The 12,086-nt window shown below is 35.8% G+C and overlaps 1 protein-coding gene across 6 annotated transcripts in view; it reads right to left on the bottom strand.

Moving 5' to 3' along the window:
* Window positions 1–12,086, bottom strand: part of ZDHHC14 (zinc finger DHHC-type palmitoyltransferase 14) — a 94,742-nt gene that overhangs the window by 7,725 nt on the left and 74,931 nt on the right. For all 6 annotated transcript variants that reach the window (XM_036381305.2, XM_036381304.2, XM_054514471.1 and 3 more), the window contains 4 exons: window positions 9,521–9,569; window positions 5,970–6,072; window positions 4,156–4,265; window positions 1,621–1,723 (listed from right to left, as the gene is read on the bottom strand). In XM_036381305.2, coding sequence (XP_036237198.1) covers window positions 1,621–1,723; window positions 4,156–4,265; window positions 5,970–6,072; window positions 9,521–9,569 — 365 coding nt within the window. The remainder of the gene's footprint in view (window positions 1–1,620; window positions 1,724–4,155; window positions 4,266–5,969; window positions 6,073–9,520; window positions 9,570–12,086) is intronic.

Consider the following 12,086-nt stretch of genomic DNA (forward strand, 5'->3'; position numbering starts at 1 on the left):
CAAAATATTCCTTCAAACCAAACAAGACATATTAGATTTTCCAAGCTTTTCTAGAGGTCATTTTCAGGAGTGAAATCTCCACATTTCAGAGCAACTCTGATAACTGTTAAAGAACACAGGCTTTTCCCAGGTCATGTGGATATCAGCTCATTTCCGAGCTCATTCTAGGATTTAAGAAGAAATCTTTGGAGAATTTGTGTAATTAGGAGTAATACACTCTAAAATTGTAACAGCTACCTGTTTGACTTAAAGTAATACCATAACAGATTTCTCCATTTCTAGAGACAAACTTAGTCAATTTTCTACCAAACTGGCAAAGATTTTCTCATTAATACCTAGGAATAATGATATAGTGTCTAAATTCTTGCAATGATAAAGACAATTTGATGCCATGGACACATTGTGGGTTTATGATCATCACCAATAAGAAGCCTTGACGGCATCAGAATGTTTGGGTGATTCCTGAAAGACCTCAGCCCATTACTAATGTTTGCTTTATCTTTTTTTTCAACTCCTTTTTCTCTCTTCAGAGTTATAATATTTTGAGTAAAATTTACATAGAGCATTACCTTGCTCTGCTTGACTGCACCTCAGAAGATTCAGACTTAATACCATGCCTCTAATACATTTTCTTATTAAGGAGACTAACAAATCTATTTAATTCTCAAAACATTAAGCAAAATCAGCTTAGGAACTACAGCAAAATTTTTATAGGAGTTTATCAGTGACACTAAAACTAATCTGTCTGGGAAGAGTGCATCTTTTCTTCTTTTGTTCAAAAGAAAGGCTGAACTATGTCAGAAGGCCTCATGGCTTCCTCATTTTTGGCAGAGGGGGGATATCCGTAATTCATGACTTCTTCGACAAAGTATTAGAATCCACATACTGTGAAGATATGTGGACAACAATTCAGAAATAGGCACATATGCAAGGTGGTTGCCTTCAGAAAAAGATCTCTTTCCAATTATTCTCTTCTTCTTGGCACTGGAAATCCTATCTTCCATTATGATAGCCAATGCTACCAGCAAAAAACCAAAGCAAAATAATAGTGGCACAGTTTCAAAGATGTTTAAAAAAACTTTTTTTGTAACAATTCAGTGCCATTTTTTGTTCAGGTTCAGTGTCCTCCTGCTCTTTCTTCAAAATATTTCTCCCCTAGGAACTCCTCTTTGTTCATCTTTGCTTTTTAAAATACATTAGTCTATGCAAAACCACAGTGCACAAGCAAAGAAGGAAATAGAGTATGAACAAAGTGGCACACAAAATAGCAATTAGGTGGAAAATGACAAACCACAGTAAGTCCACGATACTTGAATATTCCAGTTCAAAACACAGTAGGTGTCAAGAGCAAAAGTCAAAATGCCAGTATATTCAATAAACCAACAGCATAGAAAATACTCTTTTTTTTAGAATCCATGAGCAGTAACTATTACACTGTGTGAAATGTACATTAAAAAGAGCCTTGGACTTTGTTTTTTTTCTTTACTGTTATTAAACAACTCATTCCACCCAGTGTGTCAGCTGTATCCAGTTAGTTATTACTTGATTAGTTCACATGAAAGTGGAGAAGAAAAACATTCACAGGAATCCTGATGAACAACACTATGGGATGATTCCTACCATGTTGCTCTGAGATTGTGTGGCCCCATACATGGTAATGCCATTTGATGGTCCTGCTAATTGCGGCGTATCTGGCTGTATAAATCCTCTTCTGTCAATTAAGCTACAGAATAATCACAATAAAGGAAAAGTATTAGAGATGTTGCTGATCATTAACTATGTCCTCTCAATAAAAAGAAATAAAAAATTTCTATTGTACAACAGACTTTAATACCTCACCAATACCTTCTAATGTCCCCTTTTAGTCAAATAAAGTACTAGACTTCATTTTCTACTGAACAGTAAGGTACTTGTTCTTTGTGATACTGCCTGTCATATAAGCACCGCTGCTTTTTTGATTTTTATCACATATACTTAGAAGCTTACCAGCAGATACCACAAAACCAAAGAATGTTAAACCACAGGTGAAAAAACAAATGACAAAACTCACTTAGGATACTTTGATTCAGTATCTCTTTTATCTCTTTTAAAGGTTCTTTTTTTATTTTTACCAGCTTCCACATCTAAATTGAAACTACTTAATCACAAAATTTAGCAGGAATGAAGAAAAGTTAATCTTTCTGACAGACAACTTAACTTGCCAGGTGTTTCATGACAGCCACTTAATACTGCTTATAGTGTTCCACTGTGCTTACTAAATTTCTTATTTCTAAGAAAATACTCTGCAGAGAAATTACTAAATGTAAGCAAAAAAAACCCAAACTGTAAGATTATAACCAAATACATAGAATGAAATAATCCAACCTAGTTAAAGATTAAAGATGCCTAAAGAAGTTATATAATTTGTTGCCCCAGAATACTGGTTAGACCTACGCTGACAGCCAAGGATCAAATAAAGATTTGAAGGTAACTGTTGAGGACATGTAAAATACATTCTGAATTTGATAGCAGAGGTTTAAAAACGATGAATGATCTTTAACATAAGTAAGTTTTGATTATTTACAGATCCTTTCTTCATCTGCATTCCATGCTCAAGGCACTTGAACATTTTGAATTTTGAGCTGAAATTACTGGTAAGCCACTTTTCCAGAATTTAAGGAAAAAACCTAATATTTAGTGACTTGGGACATAGCTGAGATTAAGAGTAAAAGAAGCAAGCTTATAATTTACATGCTACAGTCAGTAAATTTTTCCCTGTGGTCACAAAATACCTCTCTGCAGAACCTCTATATATACATGTCAATGTCTAAATAAGTAATGTTGCTACATGGAATTTAGGAAGAAATGCACAAACTCTGCTAAAACACAGGAGCCAATGCCAGTCTGGTCCAATTGTGTGTTGCTACTTTTATCAGCCTAATACACTACTTCATATACTGAGAAAAAAGATGTAGTTTTAATAAAGATTTCCATCTGGAGTCAGAAGAATTTGAAGCGTGGCATTGAGCTTTTATGTCACATACTTTTATCAAAAGCAAAATTTCAGAATTAAAAGGTTGGCTTTAGGCAACATCTATATAGGCAGGAAGCAGAGACAAAGCTATTCACTCTCACCAGGGGTAAGCCTGTATGTGGAAATCTCTATTCTGTTGTTCCCTCTTTAGGAAAAGATGTCAGTCTCCCCTGTTAAACTCTGACTGCTCATAGAAGAACTGCCTCTGACATTCCTGACAGCAAAGCCAGAAATCTCACTCCAATTAAACACCTGAGAGTCTTGACCATAAAGTCATTTAATTTCTTTCTTCTTGTTCAGATTAATAACTTCACAATTCCAGGCAAAGCAAAACATACTAAGCAAGGAGCAGGCCACAGAATTATCTTTAAGTTTTTCTGCCCCTCTCTACAGTGAAACTGGGCCGCTACTGTGCATGTAGTACATGAACTGCCTAATCACTGAGCATTGGAATAAGAAAAGAATTAAGTTTTTCTGGCTGCCAGTTTTATTCCTCTAGTGTCAGCTCTGTACTACATTTTCTTCAAGATGAAAAAACATCTCCAACCTCAAATATATAAATATTTCAGACTTCCAGAGGTGAAAATGTATTGAGCAAAACATTACCCATTACATGTTCTTTGGAATCGCTTTGGTGTAAGACCACCAAAATCAGTTTAACATATATATGTTAACAGTATTCAATAAAAAAACACTGTCCATTTAAAAACAATACTTCAGAGTTAAGAGACAAAAATCAACAATTATCAAGCTAGTTGTAGATTTAAGGTTCCTCAAATCTCCCCAACTCATGTCACATTTTTTAGGAATGAAAAAGTTTCATAAACTTCCAGGTTGACCTTCATGCAACAGCTAACTACTAGAAATTTTTTATTGCTCTAAGTTATTAACTGCAGTGGTGAAAGTTCAAATAACAAATAAGCTTATTTCCATTTCAGATGTAATTTTACAAGATTTGATCACTAACTTAGTTTAAAAACAATTTACCAACTTATCTCTTTACCGCTGAAGAAAAAGCTTCTAACGGACACTAATCCAAAACTTTCATTTTGCTGAATAAAATCAAATAATCAAAAAGAATATTTTTTTCATTAATAATCACATGGATTCATTTATGCTAACAACACTTTTGATAGTCTTACCTTGGAGAGAGGGGCCCACAGAGAGCAGCACAGCAATTAGTAAAGATGTTGCCATAACTGTAGGGATTATAGTTTTCTTTACCTCTTTTATTTGACCATGATCCTTTAATCTGAAGAGATATGAACAATATGCATCACATGTAATACAATACAGAAAATGGCTGTGAGAAATTAAGGTTGCACATGCTACTTGCAGAAGAGACCACAGAAAATCCATAATGACACTTTGCAAACAATTTAAGAGTTCTGGGTTGTTATGAAGGCTGGACCTTATGAGCACATGCTTTAGCTCCATAGATGTAGACAACCCACAATCTCAAGAGATCAATATACTCAAAACAGGAATTTCAGCACCTAAACAATGATCCAAGTTCAATTTTACAAATATTATAGCACGTTTTACAGAAGAGGCTCAATTGCAAAATATGATTAAAGCCAGCAATTGAGCACTTCTTTTCCATACTATTGGGTAAGTTTGCAAGCTGTGCAATATCACACAACATTATTATCCCTAAGGTTCACAAAAGATTCTAAAATATAGTAAAGCAAATGCAGCCATTGCTACCTTTTATTGCCTATTACATTTTCCCTTAGCTAGTTTTCTTTTCTGTTTGTGAGATACTTGAGAGCCTGAGTAAAATGTCTTGCTGTATTCAATTGGGAATTTATGTTTTAAATTAAATTACTGAACAGTTTACTTGATATTCAGACATGTTCCACTGCTGCAGCTCCCTGCTATCTATCTTTCAACAATCCAGAAGAGACATTTATTTGAGGGAAGAGGGTGGAAGCACACTAAGTCCATCTAGAGAGACAACCTTGAGTAAACCTAATGACTGAGGAATAACTGGGTATCTCATCTGTCTTATTAACAAGGTAGATTTCTTCCAAGTCAGGCTACTTGTTCTGATACCTGATGCTGAGGCACAGCTCATTTTGACTCTGCCTGGGAAGTGTTTTTCTGGTTGGTTGATATTTACTGTAAAATTTATACTTTTAACTGTGACCTTAATAACAAAACATATTTGACAATACTAAAGATGCTACTTTTATATCTACCAGATACCTACGAAAAAGGTACAATAGGAAATTACAATAAAATAACTTAAACCTTGCAGTGCTTTGTTAGATCACTGATTAAATTTCCAGTAGCTCCATAGCTAATTTTATGTACTCCTTTCATTCATTAAACATTTTTCCTTTTAGTTAGGGAAGGATACATGAAGACTCCAAACACAGTTAAACATAATTCAACAGCAAAACAAAGGAGTCCTATATGCAAAATAGACAGTTGTAGAAATGAAAAAGTTGATCTTTAAATTGATTATATACTCCTTGCCAGAGGTTTTGGACCTCAGAATGGCAAAAAAACTTTCAGAGGTAAGATAAAATAAAGGATGAAATTTTTTTTTAGAGAATTCAACACATTTTTCAAGTTTCACAGTAAGCAATTTTTATGTTAAAGACTATTTATCACTCCCAGTGAAAAGGAGATACTGAAAAGTACTTACTAATCTCCTACTGTATAAAATATACTTGCTTGTCTCCTCCCTCCTGGATTTTCCTATTTCAAGATAGAGATCCTACATGCATAAGCCATAATGGACGTAGTATGTACATAATGACCACATCTTCAAACCACAACAAACACAGTCAAAAAGATTTTATCCAATCTTTTGAATCAAGCAGGACTATATTAATTCTTTCTCTTTCCTACTGAGGTATTCACAAAATGATGCAGACATGTCTGACTTGAGAAAAACCTCCTCATTACTATTTAGAAATACTTATGTAGAAATATACTACAAACTTACATCTTCATTTGTTGTTTGATTGGAGCTGATCAAATACGTATGAAAACCTGAGAGGCCAACAATGGACCATACTGAGAAAAAACATACCACAGCTTCCAGCACAGTAATTAGAAGTCAAGGAAATATACACAAATGGGAAAAAAATCCAATAACAAGTAGTTAAAAATCACAAAATACAGGGTAGCCCACAAGTCCTTTGAGATCTCTGGCGTACTTCAAAGAGGTCAGCAAAAAAGAAACTCTGGGCATCTGCCTAGCCGAGACACAGCACCACCCCTGCCAAACACGGTGAGCAGTGCGTGTCCCACCAGCAGACTGCTGCTGTAAGCTGCAATGTCCAGAGTCTTTGTCTCATAAGTAAGACAATAAAGTTGCTTCTAAACTTTATAGAATCAAGCATAAAGAGGAACTTCCCAAACTTTCTGTAGAAGGCTTTCTTCTACAGCTTTTATTTATTTACTTACACAAAACAGCCATGAACTCAGAATAAATCTACTTTGAGAATGCTGTTTTCTATAATGCTTCAATATTTTTGGGATTTTTTTAAAGGGAACATGATTCAACAGAAGAAAAGGCTTTGGTTCCTAGAAAAATACATATAATTCATCACTAGGAACAAAATGATGAGAGAAGAATAGGATAAAAATAATCTGTATATTAACCATATCAACCTTTAGTGAAGTCAGTTTCCAAGACAACGTCAACTCAAAATTTTCCAGAATAAGGATATAGCCTTAGAACATAGAAAATACATCCTTATTACTGAACCTACCAATAGAAGAAAAATATGACAGCTCCTGACCATTACACAGAGACATGGCTTGGAAATGGCATGGATGGACATAAATACTTGCAATAAAAAAATCCTAACATTAGTTAAAAGTGAAGAGTTTTGTACTGCACAGCTGCTCACCCCTAATGAACTGGGAGATAGCTCAAGAGTTTGTATAATCTTCCCTAGAACCTACTTCAATCAGAGTGGTTTAAAGGCAGAAAAGAGCCATTTGCATTCTGAGCAGATCTGCTCCAAAAGCAGCAGGATGACCAAAGTGCAGTGCTGAGCAGCAGGTTCACTGCTCTGCCTCTCATTTCCTCCTCAGGCTGTGTGATGGCAAATCAACACAAGTCAGGAACTCTGACTCTCTGCAACAGCCACAGCTAAGCAAGGAGTACAAGGGATCATGGGTAAGGAAACAGACTCTTGGCAGAGGATTCCAAAACGCGTAAAAGAAGGAAACAGCCCAAAACATCACGCACAATACAGACTGGGCTTTGAAAGAGTAGAAATAGTAAAGAAGGCTGCAGATGAGCACTGTTAGGTAGAATCTACACACCAGGAGAAAGATTCACCAGGTCAGAAAAAAAGAACCTTAGAGGGAAAACAGCTCCCTGCAACCTGGACATATCACCAACAGGATGTTCCTCATCACAATTACACTCAAAAGGGTACTGAAAACAGTGTTCTTCCCTCCATGTCATAATTTGTGCTGGGGGAAAAAAAGGAATTCCTTTCAGTTCAAGACCTCTTTCAGTTCCCCATAGAAAGGACCACTTTTCAGTTCCCCACACAATGATCCAAAAACAACTCGAGAACAGCAGGGGTAGTGTACATCAAATTAAGCAGAATCCACAAATTCAACCTAAGTCCATTAACTGTAAAACAAACACAAAAAAGCAATGCATTCTCAACAAAGTACAGCCTTGTAGTATATTATGGTATAGTATCTTACTAGCATCATACAGTATAATTTTCCCTTAGTATTCTCACACAGGGTTGTTAGTAAGATTTAAATGGCCACGTTCTCTGTGCCTGAATCGACTGGCTCCAAAGTAGCATTCCCAATACTATTTGGACAATTTAATTTTTTACTGCTGTTAACTGTAACCAAGCTTTTAAATTGTCCAACATATCACTATCAAGCCAGGCATTTCTGCAAGATGTGCTACTAAGCCTTTTAAAGCAGCACATCTCTGAACAAAAATTATGAATTCCAGGCTATTGTTCCTGTACAAAAATTCTCCAAAGCATAGGCCATTCTCTTTTGATTTAAAGAAAACTGAAAGGTATTCTCAGTTTGAAAACAGTTTGAAAGAATTATCTTTTGTAAAAATTGATTGTAATTGTTTTAATTGGAAGCTACTGTTGTTCTATTTAGGATCGTTTGTTTGTGCTTTTTAAAATTATTTGCGCAAAAAAATCTGAACATGGCTTTGCTTAAAAAGGGAGTTTACAGCTCAGTGATTCTACCTGATGAGGACAAGCACACAAAAAAATGTATCTGCAGAATTTGGCACTTGGGAAAATTACCTGGAAAGAGGGGCACAACTGTGAACGACAGTTTTTTTCTTCCTACCTTTGTGTGGAAAAGCAAACTGTGTGAGGCACAATGGACAAATGGGAAAGAATACTTTTTATAGTGTCTTTGTGAGAGTGTCTTTATAGTGTCTTTCCTGTTCAATCAGACAGCAATCATCCAAAACATATACATAAGCAATGGGAAGCTTACTGTCTGTAGAGAAACTAACCAGTGGTTTCATCAGTTTCCCATTTTTTCATTATGTTAGCTGCTTTCTGGCTCCAATCTCACTGAGTAGAAAATATACAGAAGGCTCCCCTGAAGTGATAAATAGTGCATGGAGCATTTACAGAATAGAACCACAGAATGGCTTGCGTTGGAAGGGACCTTAAAGGTAATATAGGTTCCAATCCCTCTGTCATGGGTAGGGACATCTTCCACTAGACCAGGTTGCTCAGAGCCCCACCCAGCCTGAACATTTCCAGAGATGAGGCATCAGCCAAACCTCTGGGTAACCTGTTCACATATCTCACCACTCCCATTGCAGAAACTTGGTTATGGCCATCTACACCTGCTCTCTTTCAGCTTAAAGCCTTGTTCTGTCACTACAGGCTCTGCTAAGAAGTCTGTTTTTCTTATGAGACTTCTTTATATACTGACAGAGCACAATGAAATCTCCCCAGAGCCTTGTCTTTACCAGCCTGAACAACAACTGTAGTCCCTGTGTATGCAATTTACACACTGCTATGTAACTTAATGCAAGTTGCTATTTGAAAATGACTTCTCTAAAAACATGAAGAACAGTTTCAGAAATTGAGTTCTTCAAGGAACGCATGTTGTTTCCGTTCCAAAATCTACATTTTCTATCCTGAAAATAATCAGCCATTTTGGAGAACTTCAGTTGTAAAAGCAGAACAATTCTTGAATACTTTTAGTGAAACCACAGCATGTGTATAGTGCAAAATGTATTTATGAATTCCACCACAAAATATGAAGCATATTTAATGAACATGGAAACTACAGATCTTTGTCAAGAGCACTGCTCTGCAAAACATGAAGAATAAAAACCACCCCAGGCTATAGTCTCTTTCCTACCTCCAACATGTGGTAAGAAATCCTACTGTGTAGGAAGTGATGAAATCATTAACTGATAAAGTCTAAAAGCACACATTCAACAATGGCAAGAAAACAAGCAAAACCATCTCAGATGTCATTTTGCAACAAAATCTACAACATGTTTCAGTGAAAGGATATCTTGCAGGACTGTCCTTGAGAGCATTGAGGAACCCTGTTTGTTGAGAACCTGTAGAATAGAACCCAAAATTACCAGCCAAGTAAGAAACTGGACTATGGGCTGTTTTTACTATAGTTAAATTAATTAACATTTTAAGATAACCAAATAATCACAGACTAGATTTACTAATATGAATCTGAGAATATGTTGCTCAGCAGCAAAAACATCAAAAAAGCCCTTGAGCAACTTTTCAGGTTTAGCATCGGCAGGGTATTTTCTCAGTCATACCAAATTGATGTACACATACTTTCCCATGAACAAGAATTCTGATTACCCTTGTTCTTTTCAGACCTAATATGGAAACAAGAATTATAACCTCCTGTTTTGTTTTGAAATACCGTTTTTCAAAGTAACTTTTGGTCTCAGAAAATTTATTCTATAAACTCAGATTCCCAACTTTCCATCCTTTGTTTTGGAAGCAAAACTCTCTTATTTATAATTCTGCTCCTACTGCACCTACACAGAAGATTTTTCTAATAGGTTACTATTGCCTCTGGGCAAATAAAAGACAATCTAGTAGCTGAAAACAGCTCAAAAGAAGCACAAGCCCATCAACTAGAAATGTAGAAGCATGCAAAGTAAAAAAGCACTTGGGTTCCACAACCATGAGATATTAATCAATTAGAGTGATTTCACAATTGCAACAAGTGAATTTGTTGTAGAAACTGACTTAATGTGGCATAGCTACCGGCACACAGTTTGAACTTTACTGTATAACATAAATGATTTAAATGCATCAGGCTGAAAGTTTTCCCCAGAGCAAAAATTTTCCACTTAGCTAAATTAATCTGAAGATCTGTATGGAGAGCAGAATCTTGTCTTGACAAGAATAAAGAAATATATGAATAATTCTCTAGACCTATCTGGTCAGTTTTGCTGTTTACTGTTACAAGTGCGAAGTTACTTACCTTGTATTTCTGAGCCTTTTCAGACTCTTATAATTGGTTTTTAGTCTCAAGGTACAAGACCAATGGAACTTTCTCTGCCTCCTTACTATTTTTAGCATCCTTAATGGCAATGGCAGCAGATAGATGTGATTTCCATACCCTGCTGCTAGTCACACTTTTCCAAGCAGTGCCCAAAACATGAGAAGGGGAAGGAAGGCTGCTCACTGCAACAAAGAAGTGAAATACTGATGTCTCCAAGAGAGATGAGTAACTGGAAATACAGATACCACTACTGGAAATGTGTTCAACTTGGAGAGAAGGAAGAAAATCTTGCAAGGCAGTATCTTTAATAACTGATTTACAAATTAGTTTTATTATCTTCAGTAATGTTACGTGCACATATTCTTAAACCTAGAAAGAACAAATTTCCAATGTATGCCTCAGAAGGCCACAGAAAACAAAAATATCTATCTTGTATCTCATCACCACTTAGGCCCACCAAAATCTGTAAAATGCCAGCTTGCAAGATGCATTATAAAAAATGTACAAACTTTAAAAATTTGTCTAAATCAAGAGGCATTAAAATAATTTTGGCAGGACTTATGTATGACTTTGAAATATTGTAGGAAGGTCATAGTCTGAGGTCTAAAAACCAAGACTTCCTTCAGCCATGCTAACAAAAAGCAGTCTATGCCGAGAGCAAAGATTCAGGAACTGAGAACCCAGCTTAATGATTAGCATCAGCTAAAGAACTGAAGAGCTACAAACCAGAACACAAATTGCTAAGTGGTAACTATTAGAAAGGTAGACAGCAGGACTTCTAGAGGTATGGTAGGCACAAAGAGTGGAGTGTTAAGAAAACCTTATTTGTAAAGAACTCTTTTTTGGGCACTGTCAAGACTATAGCAGACAAATTTGAATACTGGGCTCGAAGCTCCAGTATATCAATTAAACATCAAGGAACTAATCACATGTATACCTGCTCCCATTGCCTTTGAGGACTGACCAATCTTTGGAGCTTAAGGATGTTTCTTCTTGTCTCATTCTAGGTAGATGAACTTCCATGGCAAGAATATTTTCCAGCTGACAGGCAATTCAGCATTTAACATTTACTATACATAATCTGTAACGCCTACACAATGCTCAAGTGCTTCTCAATCACACAGAGGCACAATAAATTACTCTGCTCTTTGCCTAAATCATACTCAAGAGTTAGGTTTGGACACTGTAAATTTAAAACCCACTAGGTAAACCTACCTAACATACATAACAGGAAATACTGACATTATATTGATAACTCATATATTGAAAACTAAAGAAAAAGCACTGAAGTCCTTTTGAAATGAAGGTAGGTAAGTGTCAAAAATAGCTTTACATTGTCAGACTAGAAATGTTTTCAACTACTGAACACTAGCAAAGATTGCATAAAAACCCATGTGTCTTTCTCCTTAAATGTAAAAGGTGTGCATGCATATACTCATGTATGCCCAGATAAATAACAAGCACTTAAGTATTAATGGCAAGTGTTCTTTTTCCACTAATTTGCCTTTTTTAAACAATATATACATCTTATCTCTGCTTTTTCCAACAGGTATTAGAAATGCTGTACCTGGTAGTGTAAACAAGTTGTTCATTCAGA

Source organism: Molothrus ater, chromosome 3, assembly GCF_012460135.2.
Source record: "Molothrus ater isolate BHLD 08-10-18 breed brown headed cowbird chromosome 3, BPBGC_Mater_1.1, whole genome shotgun sequence".
Taxonomy (NCBI): Eukaryota; Metazoa; Chordata; class Aves; order Passeriformes; family Icteridae; genus Molothrus; species Molothrus ater.